The sequence below is a fragment of the Periplaneta americana genome, chromosome 1 (genome assembly GCF_040183065.1).
Source record: "Periplaneta americana isolate PAMFEO1 chromosome 1, P.americana_PAMFEO1_priV1, whole genome shotgun sequence".
In the NCBI taxonomy this organism is placed as follows: domain Eukaryota; kingdom Metazoa; phylum Arthropoda; class Insecta; order Blattodea; family Blattidae; genus Periplaneta; species Periplaneta americana.
In genome coordinates, this window is record NC_091117.1 from 51614462 (window position 1) to 51639905 (window position 25444).

At 35.5% G+C, this 25444-nt stretch overlaps 1 protein-coding gene across 2 annotated transcripts; it reads left to right on the forward strand.

Annotated features, from left to right (window-relative positions):
• The first annotated feature begins 1045 nt into the window (after positions 1 to 1045).
• Positions 1046 to 23487, forward strand: LOC138695191 (retinol dehydrogenase 14-like). Of its 2 annotated transcripts, none has more exons than XM_069819661.1 (8): positions 1046 to 1549; positions 2891 to 2983; positions 7437 to 7529; positions 10323 to 10559; positions 14567 to 14752; positions 17457 to 17566; positions 19994 to 20083; positions 23228 to 23487. In XM_069819661.1, the coding sequence occupies exons 2-8, from the start codon at positions 2929 to 2931 to the stop codon at positions 23330 to 23332; spliced, it is 876 nt and encodes a 291-aa protein (XP_069675762.1). In that variant the 5' UTR covers positions 1046 to 1549; positions 2891 to 2928; the 3' UTR covers positions 23333 to 23487. The 2 variants fall into 2 exon arrangements, with proteins under 2 accessions (XP_069675762.1, XP_069675754.1); XM_069819653.1 differs by lacking the exon at positions 1046 to 1549 and adding an exon at positions 1942 to 2215.
• Positions 23488 to 25444: the final 1957 nt, after the last annotated feature.

The window sequence follows — 25444 nt, forward strand, 5'->3', positions numbered from 1 at the left end:
ACTAACTTACTATTATGACAAGTGTTGTATTGCATGTTTCCACGTATTCACATTTTTTTATGTTCTAATGATATTCAACTTATTTTATATTTTTGTTTTCATATTTTCCGATAATGTTATATCGCTAATGTGATAAGTTGAGCTATATATAATCTTAATTTTTCTTATTGTGTGTACTTAGAAATATTGTATTCACTGTATACTTTGTACTGCACTATTTTATTACTACTATTATTATTATTATTATTATTATTATTATTATTATTATTATCATCATTATTACTATTCTTATTTATTATTATTATTATTATTATGAATAATTGTCTTTTTTTTGTATGCCTCATTTATTTTGACCTGCTGTTCACATATTATTATGCTTTTTTCTTTCTTTCTGTATGTTATATATTATGTCTGATTTCTTCTTATTTGTTGTTTATATTTTATTATTATTATTATTATTATTATTATTATTATCTTATTCAGTTTTGTGTGTAAAATTGTAGTGTAATTTGTAAATTTGTAGTGTTTTTGTAACGCAGTCTTTACTCCTGGTTGAGTGTTAGAGAAGGCCGTATGGCCTTAACTCTGCCAGGTTAAATAAATCATTATTATTATTATTATTATTATTATTATTATTATTATTATTATTATTATTATTATTATTACTGTGACCGTAAGACGACTGTGACTGCATATGCGGCCTTGGGTGGAAGTTCATTAGTAGATGGGATGGGAGTGAAGTACATTCAAAAACTCAGGTACAATAAAAATTAAAGTAAAAATAAAATGATGTCCCTGTGCCTTTCAAAGTCTTCTCTTGTGGATAACTCTGCTGTTTTAAAATAAAATTTCCACAGAAGAAATGCTACGGTATCCGAATAATGGGCTGCGCTGACACAGAAATAGTTGGATTATACAGAGCGTTCGCCTACGGTGAGGCCAGGAAAGCGGCATGTACTGATACGCCGCTTTGTGCGCGCAGTTGTTGAGACACGATCGACAATCAAGGACATCAAGGTCGACAAGTTATCAGTTGTGAGTCAGATGTTGCAGTATTTAACACGTACAGTGCAGTTTCTTGACACAGTTGCTTAAATATTCAGCGTTGTGTAAAATTTGTTAACAATGCAAAACGCAAAATTCATGCTTGAACAGAGAGTTTTTATGTATGATGCATACATGTGAAAACAGAGTCATGTAGAGAGATGCGTAGGCAGTTTGAAGTGAAATATTCGGGTGCTCCAATTCCGGCTAGAGAAACTGATGCTACAATTCCTAAGCGAAAACAAAGAGTATTAACGGAAGAAAAAATTGATGAAATCGGTGCATCATTTACACTCTCTCCTAATAAATCTCTAAGACGTGTTTCACAGGAAGTTAGTGTTTCAAAAACATCAGTCTTTACTGCTGCTAAACTTTTAAAATTAAAGCTCTACAGAGTATAGTATAGAAAGAGGGAGCTAACGGATAGACGATTTCCGCAAGCGACACCTCAGGCAGGCCGCTTTCCTGGCCCAACCCGTAGGCGAACGCTCTGGTGTACATACAGGTATAGATATACGGTACATTCAGTAGATAGATATCATATATAGACAGCTAGATGGATGGATGTATGGATAGATGGATCGACAGACAGACAGACAGATAGATGGGTGGGTGGGTGGGTGGCTAGATAGACAGACAGACAGACAGACAGACAGATAGATAGATAGATAGATAGATAGATAGATAGATAGATAGATAGATAGATAGATAGATAGATAGATAGATAGATAGATAGATAGATAGATAGATAGATAGATAGATAGATAGATAGATAGATAGATAGATAGATAGCACATTCAGAGAATCATTTATTAATTTCTGAAATTTTAAAAACTGCAAAGAGATTGCTTACGCATGCAGTCATCCTCTCCGTAGTGCGACAGGTGATTAAGGTCGGAGAACCCAAGTCCGAAAGCTCAAGGTGGCTGCGTGGACGCCGCTCCTCTATTGGATGTTCACAAGTGATATCATCCACGCCTTGATTCGGAAACCAGCGATAAGAGGCATTCAATTAACTTCCCGGCGTGAAGGACTACAGCTGCGTGTGACAGTGAATTTATCTGTGCTTACTACTGTTGAAGCGAAACTGTGATACTTTTACATATTACACCAAACACAATGAGTTTTCTCACGAACATTTATTTTTGGGCCTTTATTTTTATACTTCTAGGTAGGAGGTTCAGTGAAGTTAATATTAACCCCGATTAAGCAGAGTAATATTTCTGACAGTGCTGCGTCATTGTGATTATCACTAACGGACATAGAACACGCCCATTAATTAAATTAGTGTGTCTGTAATAAAAAAATCAGATTACTGTTTAAAACTGTGATACATTAAAAAGTTATAATTTTTAGTTTAAACCCCACAAATAATTTATAAATTATTAATTAAAATTGCAGTTTTGCTTTGAATAGCTGTGACCTCGATCCTATGGAAAAAAAAAAAACTTCCCGCTGTTTTCAAAACCAATTTTATAAAACATCAAAGCAACTTAATCATATTAAAATGAGAGCCCCATCACTGTGATAGGCTAGATTGAAGAAGACATTGGCATGTGCGAAGAAGTAGCGGAAGACCCTCGAAATTGTACAAAAAAGAAAATAATAAACCTTTCACGGGTTATCGGACACAATATAGTCATAATTTAGTAAAAAAATCTTTCCGTATAAAAAAACTCTCAGTAACTATTATGACTGCCGTGTAAAAATTAACTTGAACTCAGTTCCATTTTCAAAACCAGCAGTGCATGTCCTGTTCTTGGTTGGAACAGGAAGCACAGAACTGATATGATGTATTTCTTTATTGTCTAAGTTCTGCATATAATAAACATTTCCCTTCACACAGGAATAAAACTTTACTTCAAGATAACGACTGGAATATGTATGAGCATTAGAAGATTGGACGGCAAAACTGTTATCGTGACAGGAGCGAACACGGGTGAGTTAATGTCTGTCTTATTTGTTACTGATTACCAAGGCTAAAGCTAATATCTACTAAAAAGTACACTAAATACAGTTAATATGTTCGTACAGTGAAAGTGAAACCTCTCTATAAGGAACACTCAGATGATCATGAAACAGTGGTATCGCCTAGAAATTAAAGAGCCAAAAATGAGAAATACTTCGCAGTAATTTGCCGAGAGTCACAATGCTTTTCACAATACTGAAGCTTAACAAAATGCGTAGATTTTTTATTATATTTATTAGGTCTAGGCCTACTATTATTGCTATTTTCATGGGGCCATTATCAATTGAAACTTCGATCTCGTTACACACACACAAAGGGGACTGGCGTCTGATTTGCGTTACGTTCTTTCATGACCAAATAAAACTGAAAGATTGTACAGGGACATCATTTTACTTTTACTTCAATTTTTATTGTACCTGAGTTTTTGAATGTACTTCACTCCCACCCCCTCTACTAGTAAACTTCCAACCGTACTCCACACAGAACCAAGGCCGCGTATGCAGTCAAAGTCGCCTAGTAAACAGTACTGAGTTGGTGAGTATAGTACGTTCCAGAAATATGTTCGCGTTTTCCAGTGACGAAAGAGCTTTAAATATTGAATCATATTTTCGCACAGGTACTGTCGTCCGTTTCCCTACGTCGCATCCCGGTTTTCTCCACCCGCTTCTGCTCGCCCCTCTGTTAAGGTTAGTGGCTGGGCTGTCTTAGCTCTTTTCTGAAAACATTAATTTATGTTAGGCATTGGACGTTTACGTAATATTATACAATGTTTAAAATAACTTAAATAAAAGGGCCTCGTTAAGTAATTAACTGTCACGTGATTTCCCCCCTTTCTACGACAAAACCACTTGGGCGGGCAGTACATAGCATGTCTGAATAATTTTATCTTTTCGGATCGGGCAGAAGTGAAGATTGAATTTACAGTACGTAAGGTACTCTTTTATAGGCTAGGTACAGAATTATTTCAACATGAGTTATTAGTACGAAGGATGAAACTGGTAATTGGAATTCGGTACAATAGTCTATAGTGCGATAAAATGCACAAAAGAACTGACGCCTGTATCGAAATGAACGGCCACCTTTTCAAACATGTGTTTAAATATCCATTTTATGATTATTTTCCATTTAACTTCATTCTCTATATTGTATGCTAATGTGCTGTAGACAGTATAATATACACTGCATAATGAATACGTCCGAATGGATAGCTCAGTTCGTGAATAAAAACACTTATTGTTAATACAGTACTGCATTTTGATTAAACAAAAACCCAATGAAAATTATCAAACTCAAAATCGCGATATTTCCTAGTTTACGTAGGCTAAATGGATGAACTATTTTTCTTCCCTCCTATACCTAGTAAAGTGATTTGTTTGTATTTTACGCCAGTATCGTCGAACTTCAGTCGTGGAAGGGGATAGCAAATGGTGTTTCCGGTTCTCTACCGTTAATCCAAAGATATAGCCAGGTTAATATTGTAACTTTTATACTAAACAACAATGTAGTTTATTCTTCCAACAATAACTCTTCACCTTCTACAATTTAATTTCACTCTCGTCAACAATGGGATTTGCTCTCCACACAGTAACACAGTATTCGTTAGTGCACTCCACTGACGACAATGACAATAATTTACTTGGACTATTACGAACAACAATGAACTGTTAATCTTAGCTAATATTCACAAAGCACTATTTACAACACAGAACTGTCAGTTCTCAGTTCACAGCTCGTCTATCTTGGCTAGTTCTTCTAGCTCAGTCACTCGCGTTCACAGAATCTCGAGCCCCAGACCTTCAGAGACGATCCGCTGAACTTCGAACTCAGGTCCCCCAACTGCGGTCCACTGCACTCGAACTCCGGGCTTCAGGCTCCACAGTTACGGACACAACTCAAGTCGCGCTCTGGTCTCGAAGCTTCACTGCTACACAACACTGGCTTACTGACTGACTGACGTTCACTTGCGTCTTCTCTTTTATAACCACAGCGACGTAGACGAGAAAGTTCCACGCGTGTCCAGAGATAGCACTCTCGAACAATCCGGACCCCTCTCCTCTCTGCCAGCACCAGATGCGCGCGCAACCTCCCCTCGCCGCGTCGTAGTACACCGCCCCTCTGCCCTCTCGGCTGCAGACGCTCTGTCGGACATGCGTTCGAATCCCGACGCAGCTGACACAATATTATAAATGTTAGTAAAAATAAAATGATGTCCCTGTATAACTTTACAAATATACACAGGGTACATATTATATAATATATACAGGATGGAAGTAACGTAACACTGCAGTTTTTAACAGCTTATTTCTTACATAGAGCACAACAAAAATTCTAGTACCGTCAACGGGGTAACATTGGCCCATTAAGGGTAACTTTGGCCCAATAGAGGAAATATATTTGAATATCTCCCACAAAATGTGGTACATAGCTTTAGCTTCAACTGTAGTGTACATGACAGCTTCAGCCAATATTTTGTGACAGTTATAAAAATTCAAATATGTATTCTCAATTGGGCCAAAGTTATCCTTCATGGACCAATGTTATCCTCGTTGACGGCACCATATTAATTCCAAAGGAATACTTTTCTCACACAAAAAACTCTTTTAAGTATTAACACGTTATCATTAGAGAAACTGGTACAGGATGATTTATCTCTTTATCGTTTTTAAATAAAATGGACCGTGTTCTTGCAAATTAAAATAAAAAATTATTTCCTGCCATAAAGAAGTCTGACAATCTTACTGCAGTGACTAAGAGACGCAATGCTGCTATTCAGACCGAGTGCATGTATGTATTCGTAGGTGACTCGAAGATGCGCTGTTGCCATATTACGCAGACTTCCAACCTAATTGTTTTATTAACCACGGATTTAATTAAACATGCATACTAAGCCTAAGTTTTTGTATTTATTTTCATATATTCTATTTCCCCCTTCAGTATGCACAGTTATATCACTTTCATTCTGTACATTCCGTTTCATACACTACATTTCCACAATAATTTTACACAAGAAACATTTACGAGGTTTATACTGAAAGTCAGGAGTAACCCACTGTTATAAATCTGAATTTTTATTTTTTAGACAAACCAGACTTTTCTGCCACTTTTCAACATAGTCTCCATTTCTTTGCATACATTTCTCCCGCCGTTCTGTAAATTTGAAAGCTCCCTTGCTGTAGAAGTCAGTTTCATTTTCCCGAAGACACTGACGCACTGCTTTCCGGATGTCCTCCAGCGTCTCGTAGCGTTGGCCTCGCAGCTGCTCCTTTACAGAACCGAAGATATGGTAGTCGGAGGGTGTCAAGTCGGGACTGTAGAGAGATTGCGGAAGAGTTTCTCACCCACATGTTCTGATTTTCTTCACGTTGACACGATCAGTGTGAGGCCACGCGTTATCGTGTTGCAGGATGATCTTCTTTCCAGGGTGTCCAGAATTCATCAACTCTTTCCTTGTTGCGTTCCGTGGAGGCAGTTCGAAGGTGACCGCTACGAGGCTCATCTTGGATGCTCGTGTTCCCATTTTCGAAATGTTTCACCCATCTCCTAATACCGCTGGTGCCCATGCACATATTTCCGTATGCAGAAATTTAATGACAGCACGCTGTCGAAACGAACCATCGTTGTCGACCATTTTGCAAACATTGCCTGTGGTCACATGATAGGAGTTAATGACGTCACAATGTGTCAATACATAGTGTAAAATCTGTAGATTATGATCATATAATCGTTCCTTTTACATTGTTGAAATCGAAATTATAGCAATGTGTTGCTGTATTTTCATGTTAAATTGTGCGTTAGATATCTCAGACATAAAATAAGTAATAGTTCTGAATATATCTGGTAGATGACAGGAATACTTATCGCAGTGCTGCAAATATATGGAAAAATAAGTCAGTTTTCGTAAAGTCGATTATCAGTGACAGGTTATATTTGGTTTGGTCAGGCTTTTGATGTGACTTACATACACGGTTTTTGGTAGGTAGGTAGATAGTTTTCGTAAAGTGTAGGATTAGTGGAAGGTAAGGTTTTGTGTGTTCAGTCTCTTGGCATGCCTTGCACTTACGCTTTTCGGGAGATAGGTAGGCAGATATATTTATCCTGGACTGTAGCGAAGAAAGGAAACTTTATCCTGGACCGAAGGAGCGCTTTCTCGCTTAGTGCATTATGGAGGTACCAATGAGTCACGTGGTCATGCTATGTGAAAATTTCGAATATATTCTTCGGTCGTGTATATAAGAAGTGAAGGTATTTGTGGCGGATTGGATGGGTTTATAGCTTTCGCAGTGATCACATTGTGTCTATAAAGTGGTGTGCTACAATTATGAAGTTATTTTATATGATTTATGTGAGTTGTTTCTTTTCATGAGCTGATTAATATATACAATAATGTGTCAATGAATTACGTAACGATATTTATTTCCAACAGGCATTGGCAAAGAGACAGCACGTGATCTTGCTCGAAGAGGAGCGAAAGTCATCCTTGCTTGCAGGGATTTGAAGAAAGCAGAGGAAGCTAGCGGTATGTCACAAAGTTCGAGTATATCTTAAACTCACGAAAAGTACACAGTGTACATAAAATAATGTAACAGAATAATACAAAATATATATGCTAATAACTAACGTAAGACTAATTTTAATCAATCCTGGTTTTTGTACGATAACAGAACTTGCGATATTTTATGGATTGCCTGAGCCGTAACGATAAAATATTGAACTAAATGTCTTATAACATTTTGGAAAATCGCAGAGGGCATGTAACATCAGATCTGCCAACCTACGAGAGATGAAGTGTGGGAGATGGTAATTTATTAGAAGATATCCTTTTAATAACAGACTACTACTACTACTACTACTACTACTACTACTACTACTACTACCACCACCACCACCACCACCACCACTACTACTGCTACTACTACTACTACTACTAATAATAATAATAATAATAATAACAGTAATTCGACGAAAGTATAACATTAAACATGAAAGTTATGCGACCACCTCAAAGTCTCGGAGTTCATCGTGTCAATGCGGGAGAGTGAAACTCGTCAACTAATAGAATCGAATCGCGCATTATGCGTTTTAGTTGGTAGGTATGTACGATAATTTAACCACAAACTGGCAAGAACAAACCTACAGCAGCGACCTGCTTCTGATACGAATCATCTCTTGGTCGGACTATACTTACTTACTTACTTACTTACTTACTTACTTACTTACTTACTTACTTACTTACTTAATTACTTACTTACTTACTGGCTTTTAAGGAACCCGGAGGTTCATTGCCGCCCTCACATAAGCCCGCCATTGGTCCCTATCCTGAGCAAGATTAATCCAGTCTCTACCATCATATCCCACCTCCCTCAAATCCATTTTAATATTATCTTCCCATCTACGTCTCGGCCTCCCCAAAGGTAGTATACTTATGTATATCCTTATGGGGAAATGTTGTACTCTTGACAATTACATTTTTTGATGTGGCAAAGTTGACTAACCTAACTCCATTGTCATTACTACTTATGTGTAGCCTCTCTTTTCCAATTGTTGGTTTAAAAATATCCTCCCGTCCTACTTTAGCGTTGAAATCCCCCAATAAAACTTTCATGTGATATCTAGGTACTTTACCCGAGGTAAATTACTTAGGCTGTTGTTTAGTCAACTGTACGAAGACAGATCTGAACCTCACAAGTAATACCAATAAGACACTACTTATGAGGCAACTAAGCCAGGAGATAATGGGGTAGGGTGGCCAGTTCCTTTTCCTCTCCACTGTATACATCGCCGACTAGCTACATATTACAGTAATCAGACTTCAGATGTATACAAACAATTGTTCTTCCACCGACACATCGTCAAGTCAGATTTACTGCCTGATAATAGATGTACAGATAAGAAAATATAATTTGGAGTTGCCTTATTGTATAGGTTTTGTTTCCAACACACTGCGCATGTGCAGTAAAGAAGAGCCCCTGTATATATGCTGGGTCATTCCATACAAAATTTTAAGAATATGCCAGCGATGTCATGAAATTTTTTGAGCTTTTACTATACTAATGTTATTATGAAAACAAATTAAATTGTCAACTATTAATATTTTAGTCATACGGATGACTGAAAAATGGGTGGCAGTTATATGTTATCCATCATTTAAAATATTCTAGACACCCTATATGACACATCGAAACTAAACAGACACCATTATAAACTTGAATAACCATATTTTAATACCGTAAAGACTAATCCGAATAGTATTAAGGCATGCTCATAAAAACACCTCATTGAAAAAAGAAACAGCTTTATATTCGAATGCAACTAATTAAATTCTGCGAATTTCATTTGCATTAAAGAAAATATTATTCCTAATCCATCTCCCAAGTTTTATGACTTTATCTAAAAAACCTGTGAACAATTAAATTAATAAAATTATTAATTTTTGTTCCGACGGTTGAAAATCGCTTGCTATGTGTGGCGGTCGCAGCGATGAGTAATCTCAAACGTCCGTCTCCCTGACCTTGATCGCGCAACATTCTGTACGACGGGAGAGCCTACCTGCTGAGCTCCTTTGTTCCAGTGAGTTATTTTTATTAAAAACTGACATGATATTTAAGTCAACATTCTGAAATTTTCACAGTGGAATCAATATATCCTAAAGAATTATTAAACACATGTTTTTTCGTCTGTAAAAATTAATTGCATTTTGTGTTCTATATTTTTTTAAATTATTTTACGGTGGTTACTATTTAAGAAATTATATATATTTTTTTTCATTTTAAGGGCATTTATAAACAAGGATCTCCTTTTCCGAATTGCATTGAAATTATTTTTCCATCTTTCTTTACATAATAAGAAAACTTCAATGAATGAAACCGTGTTCTTTGTTAAACCAATATTTTAAATTCTGATTGCTGCCAAACTATGAAAGATATAAATATAGTATTGCTTGAAATTCATATTTAGAACATACAAAATAACCTACTACAATATTTTTAATTTTTGAGACATCATGGTTCAAAAACATACTTTTTTGCTTGGAATGATCCTGCTACTTGTGAACATTCGTATGAAATTGTTGCCTACATACAGGTGGACTCTCATCAAGACTCACTCCAAATTTTAATTCCGTATCAGCCAGAACCTCAATCAGAGGTAAATTACTTATGATTGAAGCTAAAACATTAGGGCTAATAGAAACTAGAAACAAAGGTGGACCTAAAAGTGATCCCTGGCGAACTCCATGTTCAATATTGCTAAATTCTGAATTAATAAATTTGAGATTATTAAAATTAAAAAGATTGTTCTTAATGTTTTGCAGACGAAATTATTGCCAGCACTGGAAACATCAATGTGAAGGTACAGCACTTGGATCTGAGTTCTCTTTCGTCGGTACGCCAGTTCGCTGAACACATCAATAAGACAGAACTTCGCCTCGACGTACTCATCAACAATGCAGGTGCTGCTGGTATGAATCACAAGTTGACACGTGACAATCTTTCTATCGGGATGCAAGTCAATCACTTCGGACCGTTCCTGTTGACATGTCTTCTAGTAGGTAAGACAAATTTACGTAAATGTTCTTTTTTATTTATTTACTCTGATACAGGTATCAGGTTACAAGTGGTCATAGGATATCCCCCAGCCTGAAGACCTTTGCCATAACGATTTCGATTCTTGGAAACGGACTTGCGGGAGGAAGAGACGGATGTAGATGTAGAGACATCATCTGTATAAAAAGAAATCCTTCGCACTGCTGAAAGTAAAAACATCCACTCACTGTCACTTTTAGACTCAATTACTTCACTGTAATAGAGGAGCAAAATGCTGGCCTCTTAATGAATATGAACAAGACTAAAGTTGTGATTAGGGAAAGGAAGTTCATGCATTTGCAGTGAGTGTGAGAGTGCGAGTGCGAGTGCGAGTGCGAGTGTGCGTGTGTGTGTGTGTGTGTGTGTGTGTGTGTGTGTGTGTGTGTGTGTGTGTGTGTGTGTGTGTGTGTGTGTGTGTGTGTGTGCAAGAAGAATAGGTGACAATGCCGAAACAAGTGTCTGCTTTAGCAGGAAAGGTTGTAGCGATAGTTCAAAGAGCGTAGGAAAGTGTAGTATGAGGAAGCAAACTACTACAGATGTGAACTAAACTTATAACTCTTGTGGACTAGCTCATCATGAGTTCTTAACCGAGCTCTCCCTTTCTAGAAAGCCTTAGCCCTTCACGGGATAAAATACTCATTCATTCATTCAATAGAGGAGCATAAACCATAATTTGTTTTTATAAGTGGCATTCATGTCGGCAGTAGACCCACTAGCTACATCATATGTTCATATTGTGATATTAACTGTAAACTTCAATTGGTAGTTATCAAAGTTGCTTTCTTAATGTTGGGCCAGTAAGCTTCCCTAACGTATGCATAATCTTTATTCTGAGGTAACAGTTCCATAGCTGCACACATTACAAAATTTTTTGTCCATTCTTTTACTTCATAATTTTTTGTTAATATGCTTCAAAAGTACCGAATATTATATCCTTTGATGATTCATTATTCATATTGATTGTGGGTATAGATAATTTGCTTTCAATCGGTGGAATTTCAGCCGAAAAGAGAAATCAAAATCAAAACAAGAAACTTAGACGTCTAACCTTAAATAACAATACCTACTAACGATTATAAACAAATGAACTCAATCAGCTGATTAGTGAATGAGATCATGTGACTAGTGAAAAATTATTACAAGTTACTAGACTGGTAAAATAGTTTGAGAAACAGAATCTAGTAGAGCTAGTGAAATATATACTCTGGTAACTAGTAACTATCAAAAGTCTGTTCCAATTCCTCATAGAAGCTATCCTTTATATGGTCGTCTTTCTCTTCTGTACGGGCATGAGCATTTATAACTACGATATCGTACCATCTACCCTTAAGTACTAAATACGATAACCTATCACTGATAAATTCGACCTTTTTTACTGCTGATTTTATTCTTTTATGAATAAAGAATCCTGTTCCTAATTGGTGATTATCGTTTCCTTCCCCATAATATAACAAATAATCTCCTATTTGTGTTATGCCATTCCCATCTAACCTAACCTTCTGTACTCCCACAAAGTCTATTCTATATCTAGCTAGTTCTTTTGCTACTAATGTTACCCCTCCTGTTCTATATAGACTTGTAACATTCCAAGTACCAAATCTCAAAACATTATTCCTTTGCTGTGGTCGTGCCAGAGAATCAGTCCCATTCCGAGGATTATTTGAAGGATTCGTAACAAGCTGTTTTTTACGGTGATGGGTTGTTAGCCCTTCGCCCAACCCCCAAGCTGGAGGACCACCCCTCATCGGCTGTCCGCGACTGCTTATTCAATATATTCACAGCTACCCTCCATTGTGTATTTAGGCTGTACAATTTATGTGTGCAATTGGTATAGGTTTTTGTGTATTTAGTTGTGTGTGAGTTAAGACTATGTATGTGTTCAGTTTGTGTAATTTTTTCTTTTCTTTTTCTTTTTATCGTGTGTTTAGTGTGGACAGTTGTGTTCAGATTATAATTTATGTGTTTAGTCTGTATTGTTTTTCGTGTTTAGTTGGTATAATTTGTTTATGTCTTTAGTTTTTGTAAGTGTATAGTGTAAGCTCTCTTGGACTGGCTCCCCAAGTGTATTAGACCTTCAGCTCATCCTACACTCTCCGGTAGGAGGCCGTTGCCCTTATGGGATTTGAGGCTTTTCATATTTCATATTTCATATAACTAGTAACTGGTGAACTATATTAAACTACCATTTTTGATAAACAGGCCCCTGGAGGTTATCTTGGTCTAGTCATGGTCATCGTGACAATCGCCTATTATAAATACATGTTCAAAGTTCTAAAAACAAAGAAATTACTATATTAAACTCATGTTAAATGTGCATTTATATATAAACTTGTTCAATGTTGGCCATGATAAGACTAAGAATGTGACGTCGCGCCATAGTCTTTGTCGTCTCTGCTTCGAGCTCCTTAAGGGGAAGCATAGCTATAAAGTAGGAGGTAGCAGCGGAAGGGATGTAGATTTAAATAGTGGAGACACAACATTACCACAGTCTACTATATACAGTCGCGAAGCTCAATATGTAGTAAAAATGCAAACATGGGTAGCTGCCCAACATTATGATCGCTACTATCGCCTCATCATCACACATCTCTTCTAGCAGATGACAAAATATGTTACACTTTCGTTCGGTTCTTTTGGAAAAATTAACACCTTCTTTCCATTATTGAAATATTAAATGGATAAAGTTCATTTATTATTTTAATGAAGTATATTAAATTCCGCCATAAACTCGAAGATACCTGCAACAAATAGGTTAATATTATTTTTGTTTGTGCAAAAAGAACTGAAATTTACTATAATCGCTTCACTCATTCAAGATTATAGCGATAATGAACTATGAAACCAATAAATATTAATTTGCATTTCCCTTTACAACAATAATACAATAACAATAATAATGGAAATATGAATTAACCCATTTGATCCCAAGACACTTTCAATGATTGGAATATAAATATTTCAGAATTGATATTAACCCATTTATGCCCAAATTATTTTTTATTAAAAATGGTGTTTCTTATATATTCCTACTTATTGACACATAAGAAACAAAATAAGATGATTATTGGTCATCTCAAATCATTTACGCCGTAAATAATGCATGTTCCCATTTGGGAACAGTGGGAGTAAAGGGGTTAATGGGAGTAACTTACGTGTACCGGTACTTGTAGTGTAGGCTTACGTAGTTAACAAAGTGGGATGAGGTTAAGCAATAATAATCACACCAGAATTGCAAATAAAACGTGATCAATACATTTTATTGTAACAGACTTACTTTTTCTACGTCTCTAGTAAAGTAACAAATAAAAATAGCAACAAAATTAACAGCTATAATTAAAAACATATCCTTTGAAAAAAAAAGTAGGCCTAAGTTGTCTGAAAATGTACAATTATTCAAGGAATCAGCTGATACAGACGTAGAATTAATGCAAAGCTTTTGTTTCTCAGCTGCAGGTAATAACAGAACAGGTTTATTTGAAACATCAAATAAAGTTCGAACTGCATTCCAGATTAATTTATTTTTGTTTTCATTCATAAATTGTGTGTTTTCGAAACGAAGAGAGCAAAACTTTATATTATTATAAAGATATGCTTCATTCTTTGTCATTAGATCTTCCCTCCTGCTGTTTATTAACCACTTTTTGCATCTAGAAGTAAAATAAAAAATAGATGTTAGGATTTTTCTTCACAAGCATCAATGCGAAATACGCAACGACCTAGCACTCGATGGAAATACGACACAGTCCACTCTAAATCCAAAGTCGACCGTGGACAGTCTATTGTTTCTAGTTGCTAACCGCTTGGAACGCTTTATCGCGAGATTTGCAAAAAATCACCTCAAGCTTCGCGTCTGTATATAGCAGACTGTGGTAGTACATCATTCATAGCTGACGACGGTAACTGCTATTATTTTGTTTTTGTGATTATGACTAAAAATAAGGTGTTTTATTGATCACACATCTTCACTTTACAGGACTGTTGAAGAAATCAGCGCCCAGCCGCATTGTAATGGTCTCATCAATACTGCATAAGTACGCGAACTTCGATATTGATAATCTAAACTCCGAAAAGTGGTTTGGAAGCACGCAAGTGTACAACTGCAGTAAATTAGCAAATATTCTAGTGGCCAATGAATTGGCAAGAAGGTTGAAAGGTACAGGTAAGTTTAACAGACATGAATTATGTAGCTTTAGTCTTAAGACAACAGAAAACGAAGTTGCAAAAGTGAAGTAAATGAAAACCTATAATAAAAAGTAATAAGATTATTACATCCATTGCTTTTTTATGTTTATTACCACACCGCAGAACTTCATGCAATAGTATATTTTCATTGATTTTCCGTATTAAAAATATTAATATAGGCTATCTTTGCAGATCTTAACAATTCTTAGGTTGGAATAAAGCAACATGATTCAGCATGAACACATATTATTCCGTATTTTAATCTTAAGAATGCATATATGTTTATTTAATTTGGATATTTAACTGCATATCTTAACACGTGTGTTTCTTGTTTTACGAAATTTTTTCAAGAAATATAAATAATTTTTGGATTGTAAAAAATACTTATGTACTGTTGTGTTTAGATAGCTTGGCTGGTGTTATGCGCTAATATTTGAGTAGGGATGATGTATAGTGAGTCAGATTCTCAGCATATTAGGAGGAGGAGGAGGAGGAGGAGGAGGAGGAGGAGGACTGCATGTATGCTGACGTAAGTTACAGCTATGTTGAAAAACGTTGGTCACGTACCTGCACGCAGTGGGAGATTACAGTTCTTCCACTCACTGCTAACCAACCGTTCGTACTTAACACAATGCAGTTTTCTATTTTCACTCTTCCACTCACAATAAACTAAACTACAATGTCTTTATTATTTTCTTTACGGTACTAATGTTTTTTCAATAGTTAGTATACTACACACTTGTACAAGGAAAAGAAGTGAACTCCACAGGAGCTGCACAGCGACTAACCATACACCCCTTTTTTCCGTATCAGTACCAAATAAATTTGTCTGGTTTATGCGCAGAATGTTATGACCGGCCAAGCCATCTAAACACAACGGTACGTTAAGGGCGATATCATTGGTAATGATCAAACATTCGAATCTTTAATTTTACTTTCATTTTATTCTCTGATGTTTAAAGATTAGATTGCAAAAATTTTATTTCAAAATTCCATCAGGAAGTGCCTCAAAATAATAAATGTCATGGTGCCATGCCATTCTTCATTAGAATGCTAAATCTTACGCTTCATTTTCTGAAAAAAAAGTAAGGAAATCTATTTTTAATTTTATTTTTATTTTAGTTAGCCTCTGATATTTAAAATATCTATCAGGTTGCCAAAATTTTATTAATAAATTCTTTCACGAAGTGCCTCAAAATAATAAATGACATGGTCCCACGCCAATCTTCTTTATGATCCTAAACTTAACGCTTCATTTTTTGAAAGATGCATTTTTTTAAGAATGTAGTCATATCTTAGAAAACTAATTGATTTTATTAAAATTTGCAAGCTTGCTTACCTTTCTATTTGTTTTATTTCAATGTCATGCAAATCTTCATAGCTGGTATGTTTTTCAATTAGCAAATATTGAATGTTGTAGAGAAAAATAAATTTCGGAAAATTATATCAATATCATAAGCTAACCCAAGCGTCTCAGAAAAAATCCTGATAAGCAATTTGTTTGATTATGAAGGCCGAGTGCACAAAATTTCATCCAGTTATCTTCATTGTTTTTTAGTGATAGATCTACATGAGAAAAATGAAAAATTACTAAAATCCTTTAAGGGGAGAGGATGGTATTTTTTGGTGAAAAATGAGTAAATTAAAAAAAATTCTTTAAAATATTCTGTGATATGTGTGGAATGCCTAGCATAAAATTTTGTGGGTATTTGTGCCCTTATCGAATGTTGAGTCGTCATTTTTAAACTTCCTGCGTTATGGATTTTTAAATCACTCGTCCATTTTTATTGTTGTTTCCGGTAAATTAAATTTTCAAAAAAAAAAATTTTTTTTTTTAAATACACTTTGATATGTGTGGAATGCATTGCATAACATTTTGTGGGTATTTGTGCCCATATCGGATGTTGAGACGTCATTTTTAAACTTCCTGCGCTATAGGTTTTTAAATCACACGCCCGCTTTTATAGGTTTCCAGTAACTTCATTTCTTTTGCTACATTGCCAGACAAAAATGGATATAATTTCTGAACTTTTAAAGATACCTGCATGACATTTAGAACACACATTCTTTAGACTATTAGGAAACTTTTCTCTGTAACAGAATTTTGTTAATTTCATTTCATTTTAAAAATACGTCCGTTTGTTTGCAAGAAAGGAAATCAGAAAATTGTTATTAAATTTTAATTGTTTATTTTACAAACGTAGGGAATAATATCAAAATTCTGTTACAGACAATTTGTAGAACATGCTTTTGCAAATACATTGCAAAAAATTGTTTGAATCTATCTTCAAAAACAGTTTAGATATATCGGTTTTAGTACAACCCTGCATTGGGCATATATTTTTTTTCAAATTTGGGTCCCCAAATATTTTTTTTTTTCGAAATATTTTTATTTGGTTGAGTTGCCACAGCCATGAGCTCTCTAAATACAAAAAATTAATATTTTACACCAAATAGGAAAAAAGTTTTAAAAAATACCATCCTCTCCCCTTAAGCCTTTCGTGCCCAAAATAATTCTTCAATTTCCATGAAAACGTTCATACATGCTTCACATGTTAACTGCTTGGTGTTAAAATTTCATAACTCTATAGCACAAACTACGAATATTATGAAGTTTATAGCAACATATTGCACTTGCTCCTCAAGTTACTAAAATGTAATTAATTTCAATTCCACGACAGGGGTCACCGCAAACAGTCTTCATCCTGGTACCGTTATTACAGATGTGTGGAGGCGCGCATCACGAATAACAAAAGCATTTGTTTTTGGTATTCTCAAGTTTTATGTAAAGGTGCGTATGAGTAGAATTCAGTTAGTATTATTCTTATAGTTTACCTTATGTAAGTGTCGAATGGCTCTAACTTGGTTTATACTACGAAAAACTGGAAATATAACTTCAGCTACATCAGCTATCTACAGGTGTCTCAGGAAGAATGTAAAATACTTCATGATGATGTAGTTTGGATTAACCCACAACGATTTAACCCGATATATCTATGTCCGAAGTCTTAACAGTTGGGGAGAAATACCGGAACGTCTTGCGATTCCGTGTACTAGACATGTTACGCCAGATGTTTTCACACGGCAGCATCTGAGCACCGCAACGCCAGCACAACACGCACCACTGAATACACGTTCACCTGGTATTTAACCCATGCATTCGCATAGTGAATATGCAGACTGCTTTTTACTTATGGATTTTGTGATGGCAATGCACTGGCTGATGTTGAGGAATTCAGACAACGTTTTCCCGATTATAAGGGTTTCATCTAGCTATCTGTTTTCCCGTGTTTACCGGATATCTGAAACTGATAATCTACCAAGTGTTTCATTGAGGTTGGAAAGAGAACAAGTATCGGTACTTGATACGAATTTACAATTCATGGAATCCATAAGAAAGACAACCTTAGTAATTTATTTTGTGTAATTATTTTATTTTATTAATGAGTTTGTACTTAATTACGAAATAAACTTATTGGAACAATACAAGATGAAGCATTTTTAACAATGTGTCATATGACAATGTTCTAAAACTTAGAAATATGTGCCTCTCTCCATGTAGAAGTTCGCCTACCAATAACTTCCCAACCGTTACATGTCGGACATAGGTAAATGAGCTTAAATCGATATAGGTTTATTTATTTAAATTTAAATATACAGAATAAAGAATATAATTACAAACAAACAAGAGAAATAGAAATAAAATAATACAAACAATATAAAACAGGAGATACAGTAGTATTAACAAAATTTGAGCCCGAATGAGCAATGCTCGTGTTCGGTCGCAGTTCAGAAATAATATTAATAGGCCTATAAGAGAAAATAAAATAAAATAAAATAGGAAATAGAATTAAAATTACAGTTACAGAAATTATATAATACAATATTAATATAAGAGAAATATAGAAAATAAAAATAATAATAATAATAAATAAGTAAAATAAAATAGGAAATAAAATTTAAATTACAGCGGCAATGGAATTATATAATATAATATTAACACTAGAGAAGAATAATATCGCACGTGAAAGGTAGAACTATATATATATATATATATATATATATATATATATATATATATATTCAAAATTATAGAATACAAATATAATATAGGTTGATTAATTCATACACATAGGCTATAAATTTATTTAATCAAATTGAAGATATTAATACGTTTCTAATTTTCTTGTTATATGTTAGTGGGTTACATGTTAGAAGTTCTGGGTGTAATTTAGTTAAAGCATTGTACAATCGAGGGCCAAAATTAATGCTATGCTTTAGACCAGCAGATGTAAGACATTTAGGTTCTACTAATGTTAAATTAATATTTCGTCTTGTGTCATAATTATATGTCTGTAATACAAATTTGTTACGATTTTTATGATAAAATTTTAACAGCGTATACTTATAAATTTGTTCAATATTAAATACATTAAATTCAGAATAAATTAATTTAGTTGGATAATTGAAATGTTTCTTCAAACAAATTTTAATTATTCGTTTTTGTAGTAAATTTAACGGACTAAGATTAATTTCTGTACTTCCACCCCAAACAATTATACCATATTGAATGATAGACTGAATAATGGCCAAATAAACATTTTGTAGAACTCTAATAGGTAAGTAGCATCGAAGATTAACGAATTTATAAATTGTTTTACGAAGCCTCTTACAAAGATAAGTAATGTGATGAGGCCATTTTAAATTCTGATCAATAATGATACCCAGATATTTGACATACGTGGCTTCTTTCAATGGTGGACATTGTTTAGATCCCAAAAGTTGTTTAGGTTAACCCGAACTACATTATTGTGAATTATTTTATATTCCTTCTGAGACACTTTATGGCCCATTACAAAGAATGTCTCACTCAAAAGCGACCAAAGGAGCGACCTCTCTTTGTAGACTACTAATAGCAAAGTCTGCCGACTTGCAAAGCTATGGCCGTGGCTATTTTGACACCAGTAGTAACGCTGGAACTATAGAGCTGTTTCTGATGAACTGCACAAGATATTATTTTTTATCATATTTCTTCACGTTCATACGAACAAAAAAAATTAAAAGTATCAATCAAGCCATTTGATCACCAAGGCTGCTTAGTACAAATTAGGTCTATAAATGTTTATAATAAAGATATACACTCGACATTTGCATTAAACCAATTTCGCTGTATTTCCTTTTAGTAGCGTTCAACAAACGACAATGATTTCCATTTCAGGATTCTGTGGAAGGTGCACAAACCACGATACATCTGGCAGTGTCCGAAGAAGTAGAGAAAGTATCCGGAAAATATTTTGTTGATTGCAAGGTAACTAATAAATATTTAATCTAACAGAGTTACCAGTAGAACAAGCGACACAAAAAGGAATATCGAATAGCATACTTAAAACAATAGTCGAATATTGTGTCAATAGGTCAATACTACAGGGTGATCCGTTTGGGTATGGGTAAAATTAAAATACCGTAAAACATTTACCTACTGAACTTTATTTGTTGAAACTTTGTGCATACAACACTGAAAGATGGGAGAATCCTCAGAGCTCAACATGACTTCCATTGCGCAACTTGCACAACTCATAACGGTGATGTAATTCAGCCCATGTCCTTTGTAACGTAAGAGGGGGTGATTTGTTGAAAAGCTTGAGTAATTTTTACTCTCAGATCATCAGTGTTCCTGGGTTTCTGTGAATAGACGATGTCTTTAACAAAACCCTACACAAGGAAGTCAGGAGGGGTTAGATCTAGGGAGTTTGGGGAACAAGCCAAGAGATAGCTGCTTCTCGTACTGGGTTTCGCCTGCGACTTCCTGCACACACACACACACACACACACACACACACACGCACACGCACACGCGCGCACGCGCACACACACACATATTTTGACACAGAACCTGTTTCTACAAAATATTCGATATCACAACATTATGGAATCGTATTTAGGTACATTACGCACACAATAATCACGTCGAAATTCCCTTTGAACTCTTTTAACACTCTCAAATTTAGCATACCAAAGAACATATTGTGCCCGCTGTTGATTTGTAGTAGCCATTTTAATCATCTACGATTTTCATTTGTCCTTTCAGATTATGCATTATTGTTTGTCATATATGGAAACTTCCATCTTTTAATCATAATATAACCAGCAAGAAATTGTTCCTATTATCATAATAGCTTTATAATAGTAAATTAATATTATTCATACCCAAACGGATCAGACTGTAGATTACCGGTATCTCAAAGTTCTTTTCCTATAAATGTTCTAATCGTATTTTATTTGCTAGCCATTGTTTACATCTGTCGTTGATATTGTTTTGAAACACATTTAAACGAACATTTAACTTCCTGTATATTATCTTCAGTTTCTCATTGAAAATAGTCTATCCCCAACGACACAATCTCAATTCGAGTGCTGCCGCTTTTGTTAAAAACATGCCTGTCAAACTTCTGCTCCGAAAGAGCAAACGAATACGGAGGGAGTGGTTACTAGTCTCCTGACTGCTTCGTGCCCCTTGCATTGACTCAACGCAAAATAGGGCCGGGCGCGTGAACGTAAACAGAGCTGTTGTACTAGTAACAGTGGCGGCTGGTACTGTGTACATACTTTACACCCCTATTTTGGTATATACTTATTACTGTAACAACTTCATCATCCTCTTCTTTCTCAGTAGGCTTATTGGTCTGTAAACTGTATAAAGGGTGGTTCACGAGCAGCTCCACTTACGGAGATCATTTCTGAAGAGTCTGAGCAAAAACTGCCATATAAACATGTGTTCTATCCTAAATATTTTCAGAGTTACACCAACTTGAAGTTGTTAAACATACCTTTTTTCTTAGTTCTAAGGGTAAAAGAATATTACAATTTAGAGAATTAGTTGGCTAGTATTCTGAAGTTAAAAATTTATTCTTAATTCCTTAGTTGCTTTGTACATTTTTTTTTTTCCCCCCCCAATTTTTAACTAAAATGTACATTATTCTTACACGCTCATGACAACAAAGAGATCACACAATTTCTAGCAACTTGATTTTTTACAGTTCAATTTTGCATTCTAATGTAGAGTCTTAAAGAGTGTACAAGAATGACGTGATTTATGGTTAAGGAAAATGTAATTTTGTGGTTAAAAATTGAAAAATAATTTCTGTTCGAAGTAGCTATGAATTTGACTACACACTTTTAGCTTCAGAATACTATATATTATTTTAATGTACCGAAGTACATATGATATTTCCATGCAGATATTCTGCGTCATCATACGATGAAAGAGTAATGGAACGGAGAAAAATTCTCTCCGGCGCCGGGATTTGAACCCGGGTTTTCAGCTCTACGTGCTGATGCTTTATCCACTAAGCCACACCGGATACCCACCGGCGCCGGAGAAAATTTTTCTCCGTTCCATTACTCTTTCATCGTATGATGACGCAGAATATGTGTGTGGAAATATCATATGTACTTCGGTACATTAAAATAATATATATGATATGCGTAAAAATCACTTCGTGATTTAAGACGGCGCTTATTCCGTCGGATCCCGGCCAACTAGTCACTCATATCGAGTGCACCTCAGCACATGTATGGACTTCGGTCCTGCGTTCATAGACATCTATGACGTAGTGCAGAGGGCGGCCACTAGAGGGAACCCAAGAGTTGGAGCTTAATCTGAGACGATTCTAACCGGCGTCGGAGTTGTATCCGGTGTGGCTTAGTGGATAAAGCATCAGCACGTAGAGCTGAAAACCCGGGTTCAAATCCCGGCGCCGGAGAGAATTTTTCTCCGTTCCATTACACCTTCAGAATACTAGTCAATTAAATAAATTATACTTCTGAATAGTTCATTGTCTAATGGTAATATTCTTTTACCCTTAAACTCAAGACAATAGGTATTTTTAACAACTTTAAATTAGCGTAACTCTGAAAATATTGAGAAATGGACCCATGCTTATATGACATTTTTTGCTCAAAATGTCTTTGGGAATATGCTCTGTAAGTGGCGGTAACTCCTCGTGAATCACTCTTTATGCATTTTACGAACAAATAGGCCTTCTGAGATAGCCGAGGATTATGATAAAATTATTACAGTAATAAGTATATACCAAAATAGGGGTACAAGGTATATGCACAGTACCAGCCGACACTGTTACTAGTACAATAGCTCTGTTTTCGTTCGCGCGCCCGGCCCTATTTTGGGTTGAGTCAATGCAAGGGACACGAAGCAGTCAACCCCTTCGTAGTTCTATTCGTTCGCGCCTTGAGAGCACGAGTTTGACAGACATAACCTAGAGATTAAGCAATCTTCAGAATGTCAATCTCTGTAACGGATATGAATCTCAGTTTTGTTTCTGTTTCACTGCATATGATTCTTACGAAATATACATATAATATACCCATATAATGACATACTGTTATATTACATTATATTGTAATATGCATACTTTTTTCTTTCTTTTGCCAGGAAGCCAAACCTTCAAAGCTAGCACTAGATGAAGGTCTTGCCAAGAAATTGTGGGAGAAGAGCGAGATGATGGTTGGTCTCAAGAGTGAAGAAAATCCCTTTTAGTTTAATAATTACATCTGTACATCCATCAAAATTACTTCCAACAGCTTCGTTCAAGACAAACAATCGCAGGAGTGGCCCACACTACTCAACTACCGCACAAAACACTAGTTTCGTAACAAATTTGTGATAAATATAACATTAATGTGATATTCTTATTTGTAGTTTTATTTATTATAGTCCTGACCTCCGCTGAGTTTGAGTTTCAAGCCATTTCAAAACTTTATATGACACGTTTATGGGTGGTAATAACATGACTGATCCATGTTGAATCTTTCGTACACTACTTTTAACACCTGAATATAAATAATTGATTAAATGGCGATCTTACTCGTGTTAATTGTGTAAGCATGTGCGGCTTACAGCTGTTTCGGTGCTTTTTCACACTATCCTCAGAGTAGCCTCTGAGGATAGTGTGAAGAAGCACCGACACAGCTGTAAGCTGCACATGCTTACACAATTAACACGAGTAAAATCGCCATTTAATCAATTATTTATCAACATGACTGAATTTTTGTTCTACAGTTTTAAAGTTATACTATGAGATTTTTATCGCAGGTTTATGGGCTTATTAGTATATGCTGTACCAAACTTGGATTATGTAGGTTTATTGGTTCTCAAGTTGTTTTGCACTTATTACCTTATGCTTACCAGTAAATAAAAAAGTTGGGGGGTTGCGATCAAAACCAGTCATTTCCACTCAAAACAAAAACTGAGTTTTTTTACGGTTTCGGTATGTTTATATGTTTCTTTCTCAATATGTTACATTTTTTATTATAACTCGGTCATTTAAATGAGAAACAGTGTGGTAAAATTAGTATCTTCAATCAAAACCGGAAAATTCAATATCATACTAATCCCAATCGCGCCGTGGCGTCGTGCTCTAAGGCATCCTGTTTAGGACTCGCGTTACGGAATGCGCGCTGGTTCGAGTCCTCATGGGGGAAGAAATTTTCTCATGAAATTTCGGCCAATGTATGGGACCGGTGCCCACCCAGCATCGTGATGCACTTGGGGAGCTACGATGGACAGGGCATGGTTGCGCCCCACGGTCAAGTAAGATGCAGCAGATAATAAAGGGTCCCTGTTTTGTGGGCATAGTTGCGCCCCGTTCCCATCAGGTAGAGAAAATGGGCATGGCATAGTTGCGCCCCAATGAAATAGGTAGAGAAAAAGACATTACGAGAACTCGAGCCTCGTAATCAACCAACCTTATTGATTTTTTATTCGATTTAATATTCATTAGCGATACCGTTAAAATGAACACCATGAAGTTGGCAGTACTTTATTAACTATTTTTCTACTGTTATGCAGTGATTATCGATAGCCTGCCGTAAAAATGAACACCATGAAGTTGGCAGTACTTTATTAACTGACATTAAAATGAGTGAGTCGTTGGAATATGAGACCTTAGCAGTCTTGACATTTTTATTAGTGATTTTCACACCATCTGTGGCGTATAGTGAGGTTAATTTAAAATGAATATTATGTTTAGTGAAAAGGGTAAAGAGTTAATAAATCACAATGGTTTTAAGTTTCGATTTGCGAAACCCTGTACCGTATTTTATGGCAATCATTTCCGTGTGTACTATGGCCTCTCCATTATGCTACCTGATTTCAATGTAGCTACCACTACAATATTTTTATAATATTTTTAAGTAATTTATTTATTTTATGACAATCACTTTCGTGTGTATTATGCCCGTAGGGAGCAACTATGCCATTTCCATTCTGCTACCTGATTTCTTCGGGGCGCAACTATGCCTAGACCTCCCAATTGACCGCGGGGCGCAACTATGCCATACCAGCTACTGTCCACATTTCACGAGATGATCCGAGCAAGGAATGCAAGGTTTTCCCCCACTCTCACAACCAAACATCGAGACAGAACCGGATTTGTGTGCTCAAAACTTGCTATCAACTACAATGAAAACATTGTCCCTCAGTAAAACATTAACTTTGTATCCGGATTATTAATTCATACAGGCTACATATTATACATTTAATATCTATAATTAAGTTAATTACGGAAAGCAATTATTCAGTGACAGTGTTATACCACACCAGTCAATGTAAATATTATATTTTTGGTTTACAATGTAGTAATTACTACTA